We start from the raw sequence: 23296 nt of genomic DNA on the forward strand, positions 1-23296 counted from the left end.
GAAATATAGGCAGAAAACAGACATCCTGCCTGTGAAAACAATTGCATATTCAAACTGGAGAGAGTCGTAGCATGTATGCTTTTAAAAATAAGCTTCGAAAAACTGTTTTATCAGTTTTGGTTTTTTTTGGAGCATGTCTTTTCTAAATAATTCTCACTTATCATTCCAGAAAGTATAACAAACAGTTTGTAAGAACTCATGCAAAAATGTTTCTCTAAGGCCATGAATTGGTTTGCTAAGTTGCATTGTTTTATTCAAGTAAAAAGCCCTTCTAGAACAAGGAGTCTGTAAAGAAAACCAATCACCTTCAGCTCTTGGGCCTGTGCACCTGTTAAGAGCTCTATCACTCTGAAAGCCAAAAGATAGAATGCTCCTTTGAGCATTTGCAAAATGTTCTCTATATTTTTAAAAATCTAATACATGTAAGTTTTTCTGGCAGATTCTTTTTGTATGTTACAAAACAAAACATCAAAAGCTCAGAGTAAGATAAGAATCCCTTTTTCTTAGAAAGGTCAAGCAGATACTTCTTGACATCATGTCCTTTATACAATGGCATATTGTTCATATAAAAGGTCTCTTATCCTATAAAAATCTTGACAAAGGCAGCCTTCTAATCCAATGCGTCCAGTTTCCGTCTAGAAACCAAATAAAAAAGAATTCTTTAGTACATTTTCTATTCATTAATATGCAGACATAATAACCGAAATATATGAAATAGATTATGATTGGTCAGGACATGGGTTGCTCTGATTCACAGCATATGGATATAATATTGAAGTCATGAATTTTACATAGACATAAATGTCACAAGATTCAAATAATTAAAATTTACAATAAAATTATGTATCATTTCTTCAAGAGTCTTTCATAAGCCTTCAAGTCAATAAGACTTCTGTAAGCCTTTGAGGTCGTGATCATGAATATAAATTACTGATCTTCAGTTTTGTGAAAATACCAATCAAGAATTGCCGAATTTCAAAATGACAAAACTTCAGAAGTATGTGTCCAATTCAGCCCTTATTGAAAACACACTTACTCTGCGGACTGCTACTTGATTGTTGCAAACAAGTACACCTCCTACAAATTCAGCTTGAATCCCCTCCCGTAAGAGAACTTGCTTGAAGTCTGACAGTCTTGGTTCATTCATAAAAACTGACTGATGTCCAGGAACCTTAGATAAGGTCAAAGGGGAATGAATAACTTCAAGTAAAACACCAAACATGCAACTGTACTGAATAAAGTAAAATACTACATGATCTCTAAGAGATTTTCTATTATTCCCTGAAGTTCTTTGACAGATCATTTCAAGACTGTAAATCACATTCCAAGTTGTTATTCTTTTTTTTTTTTTTTTTTTTGAGACGGAGTCTCGGCTCACTGCAAGCTCCACCTCCCGGGTTCACGCCATTCTCCTGCCTCAGCCTCCAGAGGAGCTGGGACTACAGGTGCCTGCTACCACGCCCGGCTAATTCTTTTGTATTTTTAGTAGAGACGGGGTTTCACTGTGTTAGCCAGGATGGTCTCGATCTCCTGACCTCGTGATCCGCCCACCTCGGCCTCCCAAAGTGCTGGGATTACAGGCGTGAGCCACTGCACCCGGCCTCCAAGTTGTTATTCTAAATTTTACCCCATTATTTAACATTACAAAGCCCTTCACGTTTTCTGTTTCACCATCAGTTTTATTAGTCATGCCTCGTCATAACAGAGACGTTTGGTAATGTTATGCTCTTCACTCATTCACTTGCCTAAGGGAGTCAACTAGAGTGCCATGGGCAGGACTGAACCAAAAATTCATTTTCTAGATCCCAGTCATTTGCTTACTTCAAAAGACATTTCCTCCCCAATCCCATTTTCCCTGTCCCTCCTTCCTCAGGGCAAATGCAATGGATGCCATAGGTTCTACAATCAGTAAGGAAAGCGGTTCTTGCCTAATGCTGCTGCTTTCTGCTTTGACATTACTTTGAAGAGCATTAGCTTTAGCACAGAAGAAAAAAATATTCTTATTCCTCCTCCCAATTTTGAGAGTTGTACTAGAAGGAAATCCAACAACAGAGGCTGTCTCTCTATTCTTAATTTCATAGTAGGGCTGAAGACATCACTTGATATGCATGTAGGATTCATAGTTTTAATATTTTTCCAAGTTTAATTACTTAGAATCTTGCTAGTTAGATACCTCTAAAGAATATGTAAATGCTAGAATAAATTATATCTATACTTAAAGATTTCTAACTATATCAAAACCAAAAGTTATTTGAACTGAATAACATAAAAAAATGGAGTGTATGACTATTGGCCGGGTACACTGGCTCACGCCTGTAATCTCAGCACTTTGGGATGCTGAGGTGGGTGGATCACCTGAGGTCAGGAGTTCAAGACCAGCCTGGCCAACATGGCAAAACCCTGTTTCTACTAAAAATACAAAAACTAGCTGGGCCGGGTGGCTCATGCCTGTAATCCCAGCTACTTGGGAGGCTGAGGCAGGAGAATCGCTTGAATTCGAGAGGCAGAGGTTGCAGTGAGCCAAGATCACACCACTGCACTCAATCCCGGGCAACAGAGCGAGACTCCATCTCAAAACAAACAAACAAACAAACAAACAGTTTGACTTTCTTAGAAAACTATAAATCTCCTGACTGGAAGCAGGCAGGTGATCCTCACAATCATCAAACTTAAAATTTAAAAATCCATACCAAAAAAAAAACATGAAACAATTACGTACCTTAAAAGATTTGCTAAAGATATGTCATTCCTTAGCTATATAGAATTAATATATACACAGAGACATACACACAGAAGCATGTCACAAGTTCTCTTTTTTAAAAACTCCAAAATCAGCCCAAATGTGAGACATATTTTATGTTCAAGACAGGGTCTCGCTCTATCACATAGGCTAGATGCAGTGGCACAATTGTGGCTCACTGTAGTCTCGAACTCCTGAGCTCAAGCAATCCTCCTGCCTCAGCCTTCTTAGCTGAGATTACAGGTGCACGCCACCATGCCGACTAGGTTTTTGACAGGGTGTCCCTATAATCAGGCTGAACTAGAGCTCCTGGCCTCAAGCAATTCTCCCACCTCAACCTCCCAAAGTGCTGGGATTACAGGCTGAGTCACTGCCCCCAGCTGACACATATTTTAAATGGTTAAAAATATACAAGGTTCCACAGACCCACTTAGTTTTAGAAGGGGGAAAAAAAACCAAAAGACACGAAAACTAGAAGGATGACAAATTCAGGAAGAAATCAAAAAAGCACATGCTTTTTTTACCTCATGAGGTGGCAAGGGTTCCAAAGTAGGAATGATCTCACTTTCTTCACCTGTTTCTTTTTCATCATCTCCGAACAGACTTTTCATGGCCTTTTGTTGTGCTATAACGCTAGAATCTGAGGGAGCTTCCACTTGCATCTCTGAGTCTTCTCCATCATCCTTTAGTTCTCCTTCTTCTAAAATAACCCCTGTGTCCACTTTGGAAACTCTCATATCTAAGACACCATCTATCCAAGCTAATTCAGCATCTTTTGCCTTACAAAACTGAAGAGAGCTGACAAGTGAGTCTTTTAACCTCACCTAGATATGCAAAGGAGGGGGAGAGAAATAAAACCCACAGAATATAGATTAACAAATTAAATATAACCTATTATCATTTTCTACCTCTGGTAATATGTTAAAATTGGAAAATCTTTCACTCAGCTGAGTCCGACAATGACCTGCAATGACCTCATTACCTGCAGATCACTGGGCCCCTGCCTACTTTCCAAAATAGAGATTCTTAACCCTGACTACAAAATGGAATCATATGGCAATTAAAACAAAAAGTATATCAGGGCCTCATATCCAGTGTTTCTAACATAACTGGTAAGATTAAGACCAGAACACTGAGTCTCTCTGACCCTCACAAAACTCCCCAGATGATTCTTATGTGCAGTCAAGGTTGAGAACCACTGATTAGTCCCATCCTCTAGTACTTGGCATACTTCAGTAGGTAGTGAACTGCTAGTCCTTTCCTGAACATACCACAGAATTTCACATCTCCATATTCTTGGAAGGTTGCTTCTTCTTACTCTGCCCAGAATAAATTTCCTGCCTGGTATGTGCACATCCATTTCTTCCAGATATAGACATCACTCTGGCCTTAAACTGACACCATCTTCCATTACCAGACAAAATTTATCTCTCTAGTGTGCTAGTCCTATATTTGGTATCTGTCTCCATTTGTTCCAATTAGGAGTAGAACCTTGATATCCAGGAATTCTTCTAAAACTTTTGAATTCTTAATCGTTTTCCTCACCTCTGTACTTTTGCAAATATGGTTCCCTCTGCCTAGAATGCTCTTTCCCCCCTTTCCTACTCTGTCTGTCCTGACAACCCATCTAAACATCAGTTAGGATTAGTTATCACTTCCTGTAGGAAACCTTTCCTAAACCTCTAAATGTGGGTGGTTTCCCCTCTTGATACTCTCATAGCATCCTATACTTCTTCTCTCAGTGGCACAACAACATGATAAATGGTATTTCCTTGTTCTAAGCCCCATACCCTATCAGGTCTGCTAGGGCAGGAGACTATCCATGTCTGTCTGTCTCACACATCTCTGTATTTCTAATGTTATCTGTCCTAACCTGCAACAAAAAGTACTTATTTCTACTCAATGGCAACTCCTGGCATGTTTACCTGGTAGATGTGAGTTTCACTAGTGGCATCAACTGTTTCATGTAGCTTTGGCATGTACACTTTAATATCTTTCCCACCAAAGGCACGACAGCACTCTGCCAGATCTTGACTGGCCTCTGGTGGGCCATGGACGATGATCAACTGTCGTGGTTTCATCTGATTAATGATTTTTTTAATGGAATCCCCATCAGAGCGTCCTTCATAGTCTATGTAGGTAACCCGGGCTCTGTAATTAGATATGATTATTCAAAATAACTTTTCTCATAATTCTAAAAAAAAATGGCTTTTATCATGTATACAATATATAACACTAGGATTTGAGAAATACACGTGTTATAGTATCTGTATGATTTATTTATTTTTATTTATTTATTTTTCTGAAATTGGGTCTCGCTCTTTTGCCCAGGCTAGAGTGCAGTAGCATGATCTTCGCTCATTGCAACCTCTACCTCCCGGGTTCAAGCGAATCTCCTGACTCAGCCTCCCAAGTAACTGGGATCATAGGCGTGCACCGCCACGCAGGGATAATTTTGCATTTTTAGTAGAGATGAGATTTCACCATGTTGGCCAGGCTGGTCTCAAACTCCTGATCTCGAGTGATCAGCCTACCTCAGCCTACCAAAGTACTGGGATTACAGGCATCAGCCACCGTGCCTGGCCCTATCTGTATTATTTAGATCTTATCTATACCCAAAAATATATACTAAATGATATTACTGGACAAATAAAACACTTTGTTCTCTGATGACTTAAAAGAAATTCCAAAATGATCACTTACTGGTATTATTTAACTAAGTAGAAGGGGGGAGAAAAAAGGTTTCTAACTACTTCAGATCACAACAGTATTTTCCAGACATTAGGGTCTTAGAGATATTTAAGTCAAGGAGCATATTTTATGAAACAAGCAGTTACTCAGAAAAATTAAACTGTGAGTTACACTATTCCCTTTCACCTGCTTACAGAATAAAAAGGCCAAAAATAATTTTTCTTCATATAAATGTACAATTTAATGCTACAATTTAAGCACCCCCCACCACCACCAATTCAATTACGTTGGCATTCAAATACCATTAATGAAGAGAAAATATCATGCCACCATACTTCACAAGTCTCTTCATACAAAAATAAATTTTAAAAGCACAAACTTACTAAAGAATATTCAGAAATTTTGCTTGAAATAATGTAAATTATGTAATTCAAATGCTTGAAATTTTATCTTATAATCTATTTTCAAAATGTCACAAAAGCACTTACTTTATTTCAATAGACTCTGTTGTAGAAATACATTTAGTAGGAACATCAGATAAATCCTGATCCATAGGTTCATCTCCATTTGTCAAACCAGATTCTAATTTGCTTTTTTCTTCTTCAGTAGCTTGAAGCTCTGGCACTAAGAAATCCTCTGGTCTAAATAATAAGTCTCTAATTAGAAGCAGTAAAAAGCAAGCTAATACTACATAACATATATAACTAGTAGGTGGCATAATTTTTGGAGTCCTCACATATCTCAAGATTTAAATATACATTTCATCCAAAGCTGATGCAATTTCATATCAATTACCAGATGATTGTATGTATTGGATTTTTTGGTTTTTTTTGAGATGGAGTCTCTCTCTGTCACCCAGGCTGGAGTGTGGTGGTGCCATCTCGGCTCACTGCAACCTCCGCCTCCCTGTTCAAGCAATTCTCTGCCTCAGCCTCCAGAGTAGCTAGGATTACAGGCGCCTGCCACCACGCCCAGCTAATTTTTTTGTATTTTTAGTGGAGATGGGGTTTTACCATCTTGGCCAGGCTGGTCCTGAACTCCTGACCTCGTGATCCACCTGTCTCGGCCTCCCAAAGTGCTGGGATTATAGGCATGAGCCATCACACCTGGCCTGTATTATGTTTTTCTTTTTTTTTTTTTCACACAGGATAGTAGTGTTTTCAAAGTGATTGCAGTTGTTTTTCTAAAGTATAGATTTTGTAGATTTTTCCATGATTTCACTCACGCTATCTCACATTCCTCTTAATCTCATAAAACTTGTATAATACTTAAGACATAATCCATTGGTAATGCAATCACCAGCCATCCAAAGTTCTTTTTTTTTTTTTTTTTTTTTAAAGATAGAGATGGGGGTCTCACTATATTGCCTGAGCTGGTCTCATACTCCCGAGCTCAAGTGATCCTCCCATCTCAGCCTCCCAAAATGTTGGGATTACAGGGGTGAGCCACTGTGCACAGCCCCAAAGTTCTTCCTATCCTACATCCTCCTCTCTTTTTAAGCAGGGAAAAAAAGTCTTGATCACGTGATCATGTTTTTAAACCTTTACACAACTAAGTCATAAACTGCCAGTTTTCTCTTAATATTCTCTAGATGTTTCTCAGCCTCTCTATTTTTATGTTTCAAGTTACAAGTCTTCTGTGTCTTCAGGCTGAGGTACTCAGAAGCTAACCCCGTACATGTGACTAGAAAGATCAAGTGAAAGATCAAATTCACTGAACTGAAATAATAACACAGTTAATACCTCCAATTTGTAAGAGAGAAAAGTTTGTTTTGCTCACGTACTTGATAATCTCTCCGTATTCATCCCATTTAATTCTTTCTTCTGGGGCAGGAAACATAGGATAGGACTTTTTTGCCTGTTTGAAAAAACTTCCTTTACGACTGCCTTCACCTTTCATCATCAAGTCATGCTTCGTCTTATGAGCTGATGGCTGGTCAATATCTTCCTCAATGTCACTCTCATCACTGGAATCTATATCTGCCCTAGGAGGATTTTAGAATAGATCAAGGTCATAAAGTTTCAAAGATATCTTAAATTAATATTTATCAATTTATTACTGAATCAATACTCAATATTATTAATTCAATATTAAATGATAATATACAATTATGTCGGTCAACAACAATGGACCACATATACAACAGAGGTCCCATAAGATTACTGTACCTTTTCTATGTTTAGATACATTTAGATACACAAATACTTAACATTGTGTTACAATGGCCTACAGTATTTAGTACAGTAACATGCTGTACAGGTTTGTAGCCTTGGAACAATGGGCCATATCATATACTCTGGATACACAGTAGGCTATACCATCAAGGTCTGTGTAAACATATATCCTAATGTTTGCACAATGACTAAATCCCCTAATGACACTTTTCTCAGAACTGTCCCCATCATTAAGTGATGCATGACAGGAATAACATTCAACATTATTGGACTGACATTTTATAAAACATAACAAATAAATGCATAATAATATCAGCACTGACAGGATCTGGTATTCTAGACATTTGAAAGATGTCTGTAACAAAATTAAGTCTTATGAAAAGTTAAAAATATTTTCAATGAAACATTTAAGTCAAGGACACATTCTTCTCAAATTGCATCCATAAATTTATAATCTGTCTGAAAATGACTCACTCTTTTGACTGCTCAAGCTTTTTGGCAGCTTCTTTCTTTAGTTTCTCTTTTTCCAAGTATTCTTCAAGTTCTTTCCCTTCAAGCTTCACACGTTTCCTCAACTAAAAAAAAATAAAAGACAAAAGGAAATGTTAATATTAGGGGGTTAAAGCAGTGGGATATGAGATACATCACATCTCTAAATTGCTCCATCATCTTTAAATTGATTTTTTCCTCTGAAATTAATCAAGTTTCCATTACATGCAATTATAGGGGCTATTTAGATTAGTATTAAAATTGAGCTGTCACACATCATCTAGAATGGGTTTAATTTAAATCAAACTGGTTGGCCAGGCACAGTAGCTCACACCTATAATCCCAGCACTTTGGGAGGCCAAGGTGGGAGGACTGCTTGAGGCCAGGAGTTCAAGACCAGCCTGGGCAACATAGGTTGACTCTGTCTCTAGGAATAATTGAAAAATTAGCTGGGAGGCTGGGCATGGTGGCTCACACCTATAATCCTAGCACTTTGCAAGGCAGGAAAATCACTTGAGTTTGAGACTAGCCTGGGCAACATAATGAGACTTTGTCTCCACAAAAAAAAAAAAAAAAAAAAAAAAAAAAGCCAGGAGTGGTGGCATGCGCCTGTAGTCCCTGCTACTCAGGTGGTTACAGTGGAAGATCACTTGAGCCCGGGAGGTCAAGGCTGCAGTGAGCTGTGCTCACACCACTGCACTCCAGCCTGGGTGACAAAGTGATATTCTGTCTCAGAAAAAAAAAAAAAGCCAGGACTTGTAGCACGCACCTGTAGTCCTAGGTACTCAGAGACTGAGGATCACTTGAGTCTGAGACTGAGGATCACTTCAGTCTAACAGAGCAAGACCCTGTCTCAATCGACCAGTCAATCAAACTGGTTAAAAATCACCAATCAGGAAAAGAAAATACAGATAAATAAATGCGGCAACATGAATAAAGAAAATCTCCCTTTGACATTTTAAATCTCATAAAATAAGAAACTGAAAAAACGAAAAAGAAACAGAAAAATATTTTCAGCACTATGACCAATAAAAACGATTTTTTCCTAAGAGCTCTTCCAAATTAGTTAAGAAAAGGATGATCAACACATGAAAAAGCACAAGATACTTAAAAAGGCAATTTACAAAATAAGAAAGACAAATAACTACTGGCCATGAAAAGATCCTTAATTTTACTAATTTTTGAAAAGTACAAAATATAAAAAACATAATTGTTTTCATCTATGAGATTGGCAATGCCATACATGGGGCAAGAGTACCTTCTTCCATTGTCTGTTGGAAAATTAGTGCAACTATGTTAAAAGGCAATTTGCTAACATCTAAAAATAAAAATTTGTCATTTGACACAGTATTTCTACTTCTAGGAATTTATCCTACTGAAACAATCACAAATGTGTAAAAAAAAAAAAGTACATTAGTACATCGCAGCAATGTTTGTAATAGTAAAAAACTGGACAAAATTTTAAAATCCATCAAAATGGAATGATTAAATCAGTAGTTCTCATATATTTATCTTAGGACTACCTTAGACTCCTAAAAATTAGAGAACCCCAAACAGCTTTTTGTTTTTGTGGGTTATATTTATCAATGTCTACCTTATCAGAAATTAAAACTGAGCAATTTTTAAAATATTCATCTGCTCATTTAAAAAATAATAAAACCAGCCGGGCATGGTGGCTTATACCTGTAATCCTAGTACTTTGGGAAGTCGAGGCAGGCAGATCACCTAAGGTCAGGAGTCCGAGACCAGCCTGGCCAACATGGTGAAACCCCGTCTCTACTATAAATACAAAAAGTAGCCAGGCGTGGTGGCACGTGCCTGTAATCCCAGCTACCCAGGAAGCTGAGGTAGCAGAATCGCTGGAACCTGGGAGGCGGAAACTGCAGTGAGCCATGATCGCACCATTGCACTCCAGCTTGGACAACAGAGTGAGACTGCAGCTCAAAAATAAATAAATTAATAATAATAATAGGCCAGGGGCGATGGCTCAGGCCTGTAATCCCAGCACTTTGGGAGGCCGAGGCGGGCGGATCACCTAAGGTCGGGAATTCGAGACAAGCCTGATCAATATGGAGAAAGCCCATCTCTACTAAAAATACAAAATTAGCCGGGTGTGATGGTACATGCCTGTAATCTCAGCTACTAGGGAGGCTGAGGCAGGAGAATCACTTGAACCTGGGAGGCGGAGGTTGCAGTGAGCCGAGATGGCACCATTGCACTCCAGCCTGGGCAACAAGAGCGAAACTACATCTCAAAAATAAAAATAAATAAATAAATAAATAAAACCACATGGCAACATTAACAAATTTTTACAAAAAATAATTAACATTTTCCAAAGCAAAAAAAGATAGTGGGAAGAATGGCATTATTTTATTTTTTTTGAGACAGGGTCTTGCTCCATTGCCCAGGCTGGAGTGCAGTGGTGCAATTATAGCTCACTGCAGCTCAATCTTCCAGCCTCAAGCGATCCTCCCACTTCTGCCACCCACCACTCACAGCTAATTTTTATATTTTTTTTTGTAGAGACCGGGTCTTGACATGTTGCCCAAGCTGGTCTCAAACTCCTGGAGTCAAGCAATCTGCCCGCCTCAGCCTCTCAAAGTGCTGGGATTACAGGCATGAGCCACCGTACCTGGCCTGCAGCATTATTCTATATTTTTGCAAATCTCTTTAATGTCTAGCTCAACAGAAGACAGCTGGATTCTCACATTTGCTTCTCCATTCACTCTCTTGCAATATGCTGTTTTGGTTAAAGTATATGAAGAAAATCCAGGCTTATACACATGTATAGTTGGAAAGGGAAAAATATGTAAATAGTCCTTTCATGGATATTATTCTTTGATACAACATTAAAACTCAGAAAGTGGTAGTTTCTTAAAGGTTAGTTTTAATGCAGAACCTGAAACCATACCAATAGACTTTTTGTACTCTGTTGCGTTAAATTTTTTTTTTTTTATGTATCTTACCCTCTGTGGTTTTTGTTTGTTTGTTTGTTTTGAGACAGGGTCTCACTCTGTTGCCTACGATGAGTGCAGTGGCATGATCACCGCTCACTGCAGCCTTGAACTCCCGGGTTCAAGCAACCCTTCTACCTCCCAGACTCCTGAATAGCTGGGACCACAGATGTGCACCACCATGCCCAGCTAATTTTTTATTTTTTGTAGAGACAAGGTCTCGCTATGTTATCCAGACTAGTCTTGAACTCCTGAACTGAAGCCATCCTCCTGCCTCAGCCTCCCAAAGTGCTGGGATCACAGGCATGAGCCACTGTGCCCAGCCTGTATTTTAAATTTTGAATGGATCTTTTAATTTGTACATTTGTTGTCACATAATTAATTGGTTATTTGGAAAATACTAGTTCACCAAGTTATCCAGATCTTACGAATGTTGACAATATTTTTTAAATAACATTTGCAAATATCACCACCAATCTTATCAGAAGTCTTTTCAGTTTAAGTTGTCAGTCTCACAGTGCTGGGTATAAGATTTCCAAAATTCTAAATTTTCATTTGAAAATTAGAATTTTATCAGATTTAAGCCAACAAATGCTGTCAATTGTTTTCTTTAGAGTGACAGGCTCAATGTATTAATTTTCAAGAAAATGACTGCCAAACACCCAAATCTGAATAACCCTGTCATTATTTCACATAAACATGGTGTTCCAGACTGGGCACAGTGATTCATGCCTGTAATTCTAGCACTTTGGGAGTCGGAGGTGAGAGGATTGCTTGAGGCCAGTTCGAGACCACTATGGGCAATGTAGCAAGACCCAGTCTCTACAAAAAAGAATTAAAAATTACGAGTGTGGTGAAACACACCCGTAGTCCTAGCTGGTAGGAAGGCTGAGGCAGGAGGGTCACATGAACCCAGAAGTTAAAGGCTGTGGTGAGCCATGATTGTGCCTCTGCACCCTGGGCAACAGAGACCCAAACTCAAAAAAAAAAAACACACAAAACAGGGCCTGGTGCAGTGACTCACGCCTGTAATCCCAACACTTTGGGAGGCCAAGGCAGGTGGATCGCCTGAGGTCAGGAGTTCGAGACCAGCCTGGCCAACATAGTGAAACCCCATCTCTACTAAAAATATGAAAAAAAAATTAGCTGGGCATGGTGGCACACACCTGTAGTCCCAGCTACTTGGGAGGCTGAGACAGGAGAATCGCTTGAATCCGGGAAATGGAGGTTGCAGTGAGCCGAGCACTCCAGCCTGGCGACACAGCGAGGCTCCGTCTCAAAAACAAGAAACAAACAAAACAAAAAACAAAAAAAGGTGTTCCCAGAAAAAAGTGGCTAGTTTAACTCACGACTCAAATAAACATATAAGTGTTTTTCTTGGAGACAGCCATTGTACAACGCAAGTTCTTTATTAATACTTCCCATCTTGTCACCCAAATTATTTTTAAAAATCTTCTACTAGGCCAGGCGCAGTGACTCATGCCTGTGATCCCAGCACTTTGGGATGCTGAGGCGGACGGATCACAAGGTCAGGAGATCAAGACCATCCTGGTTAACACGGTGAAACAATGTCTGTACTAAAAATACAAAAAATTAGCCAGGCGTGGTGGCACATACCTGTAGTCCCAGCTACTCAGGAGGCTGAAGCAGGAGAATCGCTTGAACCCAGGAGGTGGAGGTTGCAGTGAGCTGAGATCGTACCACTGCACTCCAGCCTGGGCGACAGAGCAAGACTTGTCTCAAAAAAAGCAAAAAAACTTCTACTGAAAGAACTTAGTAATATTAGTAACTTTTACTATTCCCTCAAGGACTTTTTTCTTTTTTGTAGAGACGGTCTCGCTATGCTGCCCAGACTGGTCTCAAACTCCTGGCCTCAAGCAATCCTCTCACCTCAGCCTTCCAAAGTGCTGGGATTACAAGCATGAGCCAGTATGTCTGGCCCCTCAAAAACATTCTCTTTCAAATTTATTTTGTTTAATATACCTTTATACTTTGTAGAGGCAGAGTCTTGCTATGTTGCCCAGGCTGCTCTGAAACTCCTGGCCTCAGGTGAGCTTCCCACCTTAGCCTCCCAAAGTGTTAGGAATTGGCATGAGCCATGACGCCCAGCCTCTCAAGGACATCTTAAGTGAAACTAGCTTTTTTTTTTTTTTTAATGACAAGTGTACGGTGATGAAAAATGCAGTGACTACTAGTGGAGTTTTAGGCCAAGGTGTAAGCACTTTATGCACCACTGATCTTACTCATCAGTATAAATGTAGGCACAGTGAAAAGGCCAATATCATCTTACCAGTATTATGAAAAATAGTTTTGGTTTTGTGGACTCCCTGAAAGGGTCTCAGGGACTCCCAGGGGTCCTCAAACCACACTTTTGAGAACCACTAGATTAAATAATCACAGTACACATATACAATGTACTATTATAAAATTACTAAAAAGCTTTCATTTATTTATCCAAAAACATTTAACTGTTTATAATACACCAGGTACTACGTAAGGTAGACCTATATCTCCTTACATTGTTCAAGAAGGACTCAAGTGAAAATACAAGTCTCAGGATATGTGGAATATGTGATAATTTGGTTCCATCTCTCTCGCGCGCTTGCGCGCATGCGCGCTCTCTGTCTCTATATATGTGTGTGTGTATATATATATATATATATATTTTTTTTTTTTTTTTAGAAGAGGCCTTGCTATATTGCCCAGGCTTGCCTCAAACTCCTAGGCTCAAGCAATCCTCTTGCCTCAATAGCTGGGACTACAGCCACATGCCACCACACCTTGCTCCCATCTCTTTAAAAAAATAAAATAAAAACCAGGTATTAGTACATCAATAAGAAAAAAAAAAAAAACCAGAATATATATGCTTCAAAAATGTCAACAGTTATGACAATTAAACGCAGTATGTAGTCACAGGTGGGAACCTGGACAAAAAAGGAAAGGGGAATTATAAAGGACATTGTGGTCATCGGTAAAAGGTGAATGCTGAATGGGGTCAATGGGTGAAATGGTAGGATGGTATCGTTGTTGACTTCCTGATTTCAATGGATGTAACATGGTTTTGCTGGAGATGGACCTTGTTTTTAGGTAACACACACTGGCAATATTTAGAGATAATGATGAAATATTTGCAAATGTTCTTCAAATGGTTCAGAAAAAGTAATATTATGCCTATGTGTATATAAGTGATAAAGCAAATCCAGTGAAATGTTGACAACTGGGGAATCTGGGTATAATATTTTTGTAACTTTCCTGTTTGAAATTTTTTCAAAATTAAAAGTAATGGAAAAAGGGGAATCTCTCTGAAACTATTCTAGTTCAGGGGCTGCCCAGTGGGGTAAGGGGAGGGGAGACAAGTAACAACAAAAAAATTAAACCGATTCAGATTATTTTCACGTATAAAATAAATGGGTGATTTACATGTTTAAGGCCAGGAGCAGTGGCTCACACCTATAATACCCGCACTTTGAGAGGCCAAGGTGGGAGAATTGTTTGAGGCCAGTAGTTCAAGACCAGCTTGGGCAACACAGCAAGTTCCCATCTCTATAAACATTTTTTTTAAATTAGCTGGGCATGGCGGCACATGCCTGCTGTGCGAACTACTTGGGAGGCTTAAGCAGGAGGTGCGCTTGAGCCCAAGAGTTCAAGACTGCAGTGAGTTATGATCATGCAACTGCACTCCAGCCTGGGTGACAGGGAATGACATGACCCTGTCTCAAAAAAATAAAAAGTTAAAAAAAAAAAAAAAATACATGTTTATATCTGGCATCTCATATTTGCCTAATAACTTATTTGAAAATAAGTTTCATTCAGAAAATAGTGGGTTTTTTTTAAAAACAGCAACCTACATAGATGCCTTTTACCCACCAATAATCTTTAACAAAGTATTTACCTCTGTGATTTAGTTTATGCCTGTTGCTATAATAAATTTTTCTCTCCATCTTATTTTTCATTTAAAATATGTAAGATTAATGGCTTATTCAGAACCAGATTTCTAGAATAACCAACTCGAAAATATTTTTCTTCCTACTCCTTCACTGTATTACCTCCAACTTACTCCTTTTTCTAATCCAAATCTACTCCAACCTATCAATCCTTCGTTGTTCATTTTTGCTCTTTCTAAATGAGTAAGAGTTGACTTAGAAGGGCATTAGATATAAATGAAAAAATACCATACTTGGTAAACTTTTCTTATCTAACACAATCAGAAATCTAGTTTATTCCATATTCACTTTTTTGATTATTCATGAATTCAACCAATGCACTCACTGAAGACCTCCAATATGTCAGGCACAGTTCTGGGTGTTAGGGATACCAAAAAACAAGGGCCTTTTTCTCATGGAATTCATATTCTAGTTGATGGTGGGAAGAGGAAGACAACAAAAAAGAAATACATCAGATGGTGATGAGTGCTACGAAAAATAATTCAAGTAAGATGATGGGCAGCTAAACCAGGCAGGTATTTTAAATCTGTAGTCAAAGGCCTACCTGAGGGGGTAGGCCTCAGGTTTAACCTGAGACCTGAATGACCAGGAGCCAGCCACGCACAAAGCCAGGAAAGAACACTATAGGCAGAAGAACAGCTAGTACAAAGATCCTGATGCACTGTAGGGCATAGAGAAAGTGGAATAAGCTAAGGTCACAAGGTAGGTGGGGATTAGATCATGTGGGATCTAAGAAGCCTGCGTAAGTAGCATGGATTTTATTGAAAGAGAAGAAGGAAGGCTTTGGAGCCATTTAAGCAAGTGAATGACATGAAATGATGAATGTTTAAAAGATCTCTCTAGGAGTTGTTATCCAATAGGTACAGAGTTTCAGTTTTGCTACATGAAAAAGTTTTAGAGATCTGTCATACAACAATGTACATATAGTTAACACTACTGTACTGTACACATAAAAATGGTTAAGATAGTGAACTGTATGTGTTTTTATTTGTTTTTTGAGATGGAGTCTCGCTCTGTCACCCAGGTTGGAGTGCAGTGGCACGATCCTGGCTCACTGCAACCTCCACCTCTCAGGTTCAAGCGATTCTCCTGCCTCAGCCTCCCAAGTAGCTGGGATTATAGGCGCCCACCACCACGCCAGGCTAATTTTTTGTATTTTTAGTAGAGACAGGGTTTCACTCTGTTGGCCAGGCTGGTCTCGAACTCCTGACCTCGTGATCCACCTGCCTCTGCCTCCCAAAGTGCTGGGATTACAGGCGTGAGCCACCACGCCCAGTCCTCTATTTCTTTTTTTTACCATTTCTATTTTTTACCTTAGTTGGCTCTGCCCAACATGCCACAGAAATATTCTATTTCTCGATCAGGGTACAGGCTAGACAGGTGCATTCAATTTGTAAAAGTTCATCATGCTATACACTTCACGTAGGTTTCGGTACATATTACACTTCAGTGAACATTTTTTAAACTTCCAAATTTTTGGCTTGAATATGTGGGAAGTGCTGCATTCTCTGAGATAAGACAGAACAGTACTGGGAGTAGGGGAAGAATAAAAATTGTTTTGGATGTGATCAAGTAGAGGGAAAACTGCTAGATAATGAAGATAGGAAGGATAACTGCAAAAGAACTATCGCTAAGAAGGTGAGCAAGAAAAGGTCCCTGAGCATCAGCATTAGTTATTAAAAAGATCAAAAACTTAACATTTGATGTTTTGGCTGTTTCTCATTTCTTTAGCATGCTTCTAAACATCATTGTCTATTTTTTTCCAAACTTAAACCATTTTTCTTTTACTAATTCCTCAAATGGTTTATTAGACCTAATTGAATTTCTAGTAATTAAAATTTTCAAATTCAGTATTTCCTATCTGATGAAATTGTTTCAAGTATTTCTGAGTTCTTTTAACCTTGTATTTCTAAGCTACTAAATAACCGCAAAGACACCATTTTACTTTGCTATACTTGCTCAGAATTCTTGCTCAATCATTCTATAATTATAGTACATATATCTCAGATTTTAGTTACTGATGTTATGGTTTTCTTAGGTAGAGTTGGCAGACAGATATCCGTACCACATAGCTTTTAACAAACTAAACTTTCCTTAAAATGACCGCTAAGGGCCAGGTGCAGTGGTTCGTGTATAATCCCAGCACTTGGGAAGGTGGAGTGGGTTAGGGGGTGGGGTAGGGACAGCTTGAGCCTAAGAGTTTGAGGGAACAGTCAGCTATGATGGCGCCACTGCACTCCAGGCTGGGTGACAGAGTGAGAGTCTGTCTCTAATTAAATAATTATATGAGTGCTACAAAGACAAAATGAGAAGCAGCTTTATGATACTGCTTTATGTTAAGGTTTGTCACAGCTTTATGTTAAGGTTTAGTCACCTAAACCTTTGTACAACTCTGGCAGTTATTAACTATCCCACTATATCAATTGCTACAAACTTTAATGATATACTAATTTTGAAAAATCAATAGATTTGATGGGCTGGTTATTAAGCAAATGATCTTTGGGTATACTGGTTATTGAGCTAATCATCTTGTTTCCATAGCAGGAGATAAGGCAGCAGCAAATGCAGATGCAGAATCAAGTTAGTACATTTAGTGGCGGAAAGATAAAGAAATTCCTGACTCACTGCTTCGACTTCTACGTTAAGTTTGAGACAAGATCATGTGCTATGAATGAAGGCTGAGAGTGAGATGTAGGATGTTTGAGGAGAAAGAAGATATAAAATTACCTTACCGTGAGAAAGGGAACATCCTACTGAATGCTGAGTACTGGTGTAGGGTCCCCTTTTGAGATGTGAAGTTATGAATGTGAAAACAAATCTGTCTACACCATAGTGTTTAACTTCAGAAACATAAAGCTGCTTAAGTACAGGCACAAACCAAGCAAATGGTTTAAGTAAAGTCAAAGCCTTTCCAGGCAACTAAAACAGAAGTATAGGAGAGTTAAATGTATTTGCAAAATTTTGATGAATTGTGGACCACTGAGTTTAAGGCTGGAAGGATGACGGACTGTAAAAGGTGAGGTTCATGAACTGAAAGTCCCAATGGAACCGAAGAGTTATTGTCATGGGAATAATAGGGAAAGTCAGCTGTAAATTCAGAATGATATGCTTGAGATGGAGATCTGGAAATTGTTCAGCCATAAGAAGGTTACAGGCATGACCACAGAAGCAGACAGCATGACAGCAGGAATGGATGTCTGAGGTAAGATGAAGGAAAAGATTAAGAAATAAGGTGTCAAGTAACTGAGAAGAACTGGACAGATCATACACATGGATGCTAAGGTCAATGAGAATAAAGTCCTGAACACAAGTGGACAGGAAGACTGTGAATCAGGGTCAAATGATGAATGAGTAACAGAATGACCAAGAGATCATTAAATGTCAGAAACATTTAGGGGTCAGCATATCAGGAGGGGTCAGCATATCAGCAGGTCTGAAGGCAAAAACTGCAAATGGAAGATAAGTAGCTAGGAAGCTGCAATACAGAACAAGGAAGACATGTATTCCATTCAAAGTACATGAAACACTGAAAGAAAGAGTAATTACTTCAGAGGGCTACAGGATAAAGAACATGTTTAGGAAAGAGTCTGATTTAAATTAAGCAAGAGACAGGAAAGGAACCTTTCACAGATTGAGAAAACATGTATATGCTTACCCTCTGGGTAAACTAGAGAGTACCACAGAAAAGTTTAAGAATGAGAATTTCTTTTGAGACCACCCATGGCAACATAATGAGAAAATGTCTCTCCAAAAAATAAAAATAAAAAAATAGCCAGGCATGGTGGCACATGTCTGTGGTTCCAGCTACTTGGGAGGCTGAGGGAGGAGGATCCTTTAAGCCCAGGAGTTTGAGGCTGCACGGAACTATGATAGTACCACTGCACTCTAGACTGGGTAACAAAGCAAGACCCCATCTCAAAGAAGAACGAGAACCTCCAGTTAAGGAACTCTGAAATTTGTGCTATTAAAGGCTCTCTTCTACAGTAATTTTTTTTTAAGAGATGAGGGGTGGGTCTTGGCATGTTGCCCAGGCTGACCTCAAATTCCTGGGCTCAAGTGATCCTTCCACCTCAGCCTCCAGAGTAGCTGGTACTACAGCACACACCACCACTCCTGGCTCTCAAGAGTAATTCTGGGGGCTGGGCGCAGTGGCTCACGCCTGTAATCCCAGCACTTTGGGAGGCCGAGGCGGGCGGATCACGTGGTCAGGAGATCAAGACCATCCTGGCTAACACAGTGAAACCCCGTCTCTACTAAAAATACAAAAAAATTAGCCAGGCATGGTGGTGGGCGCCTATGGTCCCAGCTATTTGGGAGGCTGAGGCAGGAGAATGGTGTAAACCCGGGAGGCGGAGCTTGCAGTGAGCCGAGATCACGCCACTGCACTCCAGCCTGGGTGACAGAGCAAGACTCTGTCTCAAAAAAAAAAAAAAAAAAAAAAAGAGTAATTCTGATAAAAATCCTAAAACAACTTCAAGATTTAGTTTTGGTCACTATTTTTTATACATCATGCACAATGTATCTCCCAAACAGTTTTAAGATAAAGTTCACATAGGAGTGCTTACCTCTATTTCTGTAATTTTTTCAGAAGGATTATCAATTAGGAAACGTGCTAAAGTCCCAGGAGTAGTTCTGTAAGTTAGAATGATTGAGTTTTTAGGGTCCTGACACCACTGAATAAAGAGATCCCTTGAAAATCCACATTCCAGGTCAGGTTGGCTGGCAAGTACAACTTTAGGGCTAGGTACTCGGGCCAAGTCAGAAAGACCATGACATAAAGAGAGATGGCGAAACTGAAACGGATTATTTCTTTTGTCTTCAAAACATCTCATCAATTTATCACTCATCCATTCTACCTAATATGGGGGGAAAGATGACAATAATTAGAAATACTATATTATAACTTCAATATATTCTCTAATAGTCAGGGAATTCAAGTTCTATCTTTTACCCCCACTGATTACTTAAATTTGCACTGTTTTGACAAGCAGCTTATTTTCTGCTTCCATTTCCCATTAGATTATCCCACCCTCGTTTTCATCCCCAAAAAACCCAATTTTGCATTATATTTCACGTATTAATCACCTTAAATCTTTTTGAAAAGGCAAGGTATATATTCTAAATGAAAATCTTACTCCCAGAAATTGCTATTTCAAGGCAAAAAGCTTATTTAAAAGAAAGAACAATCCTGGCTAACACAGTGAAACCCCGTCTCTACTAAAAATACAAAAATTAGCCAGGCGTCGTGGTGGGTGCCTGTAGTCCCAGCTACTCGGGAGGCTAAGGCAGGAGAATGGTGTGAACCCGGGACGCGGAGCTTGCAGTGAGCCGAGATCGTGCCACTGCACTCCATCCAGCCTGGGCGACAGAGCAAGACTCCGTCTCAAAAAAAAAAAAAAAAGAAAGAACAATGAATTCTAACATGCATATGCTATGAGGTAGGTGCTATTTTTGTCTCCATTTTACAGTTTACAGACTGGGATACTAAGAGTTAGAAGGGAAGTAATTTGCCTAATCTTTAAAACAGGGACATAACGGAAACTACTTACTAGAATAAATAGGGATTAAATGAAACAATACATTTAAAGCACACAGAACAGTAAATGGTTAATGGCAAGTTATCATCATTATCAACAATCTCTTCAAGAGAAAAATAAAATCCAAAAAACATTTAAGACACCCACTTCCACAGATCCAATCACTGTAGCAAACTTCTTTATTACAAGTGACAACATGAGAACAAACCTGAGACTTAGAAAATTCCACCACATTGTAACTGACATTATTTAGGAGTGCCAATGAGTAAACACCCAATCCTGCATCTTTAGTCCTCCAAATCTGATCAAGAAGTTGAGCAAGTTCCAAAACTCTGCCTGCTGTGTCCACTGCTATTAACACATTTCCATCACCTCGAAGTGTTTCCAGGACATTTGCTAGAAAACAAGAATGTAAAATCCCTATAGAACGTAACAATACTATGCTACAAAAGTAAAGATAATTTTGTCTCTCTGTTTTTATTAGAAAGACTATAATTTACAAATAAGCAACTACTAGGCCAGGTACAAAATGAAGGAATTTTGTTCAGGTCATTACAAATGCTTTTGATTCTGTTGAATATCTCTTCATATATTCAGTGTCATTAACTCTCAATCTCTCTTCATTGAAAAATTATAAATCAGTAGTCCTCAATACTTTATACATCATAATACACATAGAAAATGGTGTGTGTATCACTGAGAAAATTGTATGACCAGGCCAAATGTAACCAGCCTGGTGTTTCCGGGCTACCCTGGTCTCGCCTATCCACCCCAATGAACTCTGTTATGATGAATTCCCAAATTTATATACATACATATATACACTCACATAATTATATATACAGCCATCCCTCAGTATCCATGGGTACTGGCCCCAGGACCCCCACGAATACCAAAACCATCAGATGCCCAGGTCCCTCAAATAAAATGGTGGCCAGGCACAATGGCTCACACCTGTAATCCCAGCACTTTGGGAAGTCAAGGCAGGAGGATGGCTTGAGTCCAGGAGTTCAAGACCAGCCTGGACAACATAGGGAGATCACATCTCTATAAAAATAAAAAAATTAGCCGGGCATGGTGGCACACGTCTGTGGTCTTAGCTATGTGGGAAGCTAGAGGGAGACTGCTTGAGCCCAGGAGTTTGAGGCTGCAGAGAGTCGCGATTGTGCCACTACACTCCAGCATGTACAACAGAGAAAGACTTTGTCTCAAAAAAATATATATCTGCATATAACCTACGTACATCCTCCTATATACTTTAAATTATCTCTAGATTGCTTATAATATCTAATACAATGTAAATGCTATGTAAATGGTTGTTACACTGTATTTTTTTACTTATATTTTTAAAATTATTGCATTATCTTCTTTTATTGTTTTTTCAAATATTTTCAATCCACAGTTAGTTGAATCCTCAGAAGTGGAACAGCAGCTACAGAGGGCCAACTATGTACGATACATAGTTTGTATGTATGTATGCCTATAGAATAAAATATAGATCATATTCCCTTCCAACAAGTATATCTTTATGGATTTCCTTGCTCTAGATGAAAGTCCCCTTGGAAATATGTGGTAAAACTGAACTCTGGCAAAAATAAGAATTAAAGAGGTGCTACTTTTTTTGTTTTTTAGTTTGTTTGTTTGTGGAGACAGGGTCTTGTTCTGTCACCTAGGCTGGAGTGCAGTGGTGTGATCATAGCTCACTGCAGCCTCAACCTCCTGGCCTCAAGCAATCCTCCTACCCCAGCCTCCCAAGCAGCTAGAACTACGGGCCTGTACCACCATGCCTGGCAAATTTTTTTTTTTTTTTTTTTTTTTTTGTAGAGATGGGGGTCTCGGCCGGGCATGGTGGCTCACACCTATAATCCCAGCACTCTGGGAGGCCAAGGCAGGCAGATCACGAGGTCAAGAGATCAAGACCATCCTGGTCAACATGGTGAAACCCCATCTCTACTAAAAATACAAAAAATTAGCCGGGCATGGTTGTGCATGCCTGTAATCCCAGCTACTCGGGAGGCTGAGGCAGGAGAATCACTTGAACCCAGGAAGTGGAGGTTGCAATGAGCTGAGATCGCGCTACTGCACTCCAGCCTGGAGACAGGGCGAGACTACGTCTCAAAAAAAAAAAAATAGAGATAGGGGTCTCACTATGTTACCCAGGCTGGTCTTGAACTCCTAGCTTCAAGCCATTCTCTTGCCTTAGCCTCCCAAAGTGTTGACCATTGACCACAATGTCAGGCGTGAACCACAGTGTCTAGCTTGAGCTTCTTAAAATTGATGCAACACAGTATATTATTAATAGTTATACTTTTAAAGTAGATGAACTAAAAACAATGGTTGAAAACATGTTTAAAAATGGAATCCAATTTTCCCTGCTGAGATCCCATATAGCTTATTTAAAAAGAATATAAGGCCAGGTGCAGTGGTTTATGCCTGTAATCCCAACACTTTAGGAGGCTGAGGCAGGAGGATCACCTGAGGTCAGGAGTTCAAGACCAGCCTGGCCAACATGGCAAAATCCCATCTCCACTAAAAATACAAAAATTAGCTGGGCACGGTGGCACATGCCTGTAATCTCAGCTACTCAGGAGGTTGAGGCAGAAGGAATCACTTCAACCCGGGAGGTGGAGGTTGCAGTGAGCCAAGACTGTGCCACTGCACTCCAGCCTGGGCAACAGAGCAAGACACCATCTCAAAAAAAAAAAAAAAAGAATGTAAGATGAAGCAAGCAGCAATGGCCTACTATATTAAGAGTGTAAAACACCCA

General features: G+C 39.3%; 1 protein-coding gene across 4 annotated transcripts in view; it reads right to left on the bottom strand.

Annotated features, from left to right (window-relative positions):
* Positions 1-227: 227 nt before the first annotated feature.
* The window catches only part of CPSF2 (cleavage and polyadenylation specific factor 2), a 39682-nt gene continuing 16613 nt past the window's right edge, over positions 228-23296 (bottom strand). For all 4 annotated transcript variants that reach the window (XM_032179842.2, XM_032179838.2, XM_032179837.2 and 1 more), the window contains 9 exons: positions 20738-20925; positions 19558-19848; positions 8080-8180; positions 7215-7415; positions 5920-6072; positions 4666-4891; positions 3265-3564; positions 1037-1171; positions 228-635 (listed from right to left, as the gene is read on the bottom strand). In XM_032179842.2, the coding sequence (XP_032035733.1) occupies positions 543-635; positions 1037-1171; positions 3265-3564; positions 4666-4891; positions 5920-6072; positions 7215-7415; positions 8080-8180; positions 19558-19848; positions 20738-20925 (1688 nt within the window). In that variant the 3' untranslated portion in view covers positions 228-542. The remainder of the gene's footprint in view (positions 636-1036; positions 1172-3264; positions 3565-4665; positions 4892-5919; positions 6073-7214; positions 7416-8079; positions 8181-19557; positions 19849-20737; positions 20926-23296) is intronic.

This window comes from Hylobates moloch, unplaced genomic scaffold (assembly GCF_009828535.3).
Source record: "Hylobates moloch isolate HMO894 unplaced genomic scaffold, HMol_V3 SCAFFOLD_16, whole genome shotgun sequence".
In the NCBI taxonomy this organism is placed as follows: domain Eukaryota; kingdom Metazoa; phylum Chordata; class Mammalia; order Primates; family Hylobatidae; genus Hylobates; species Hylobates moloch.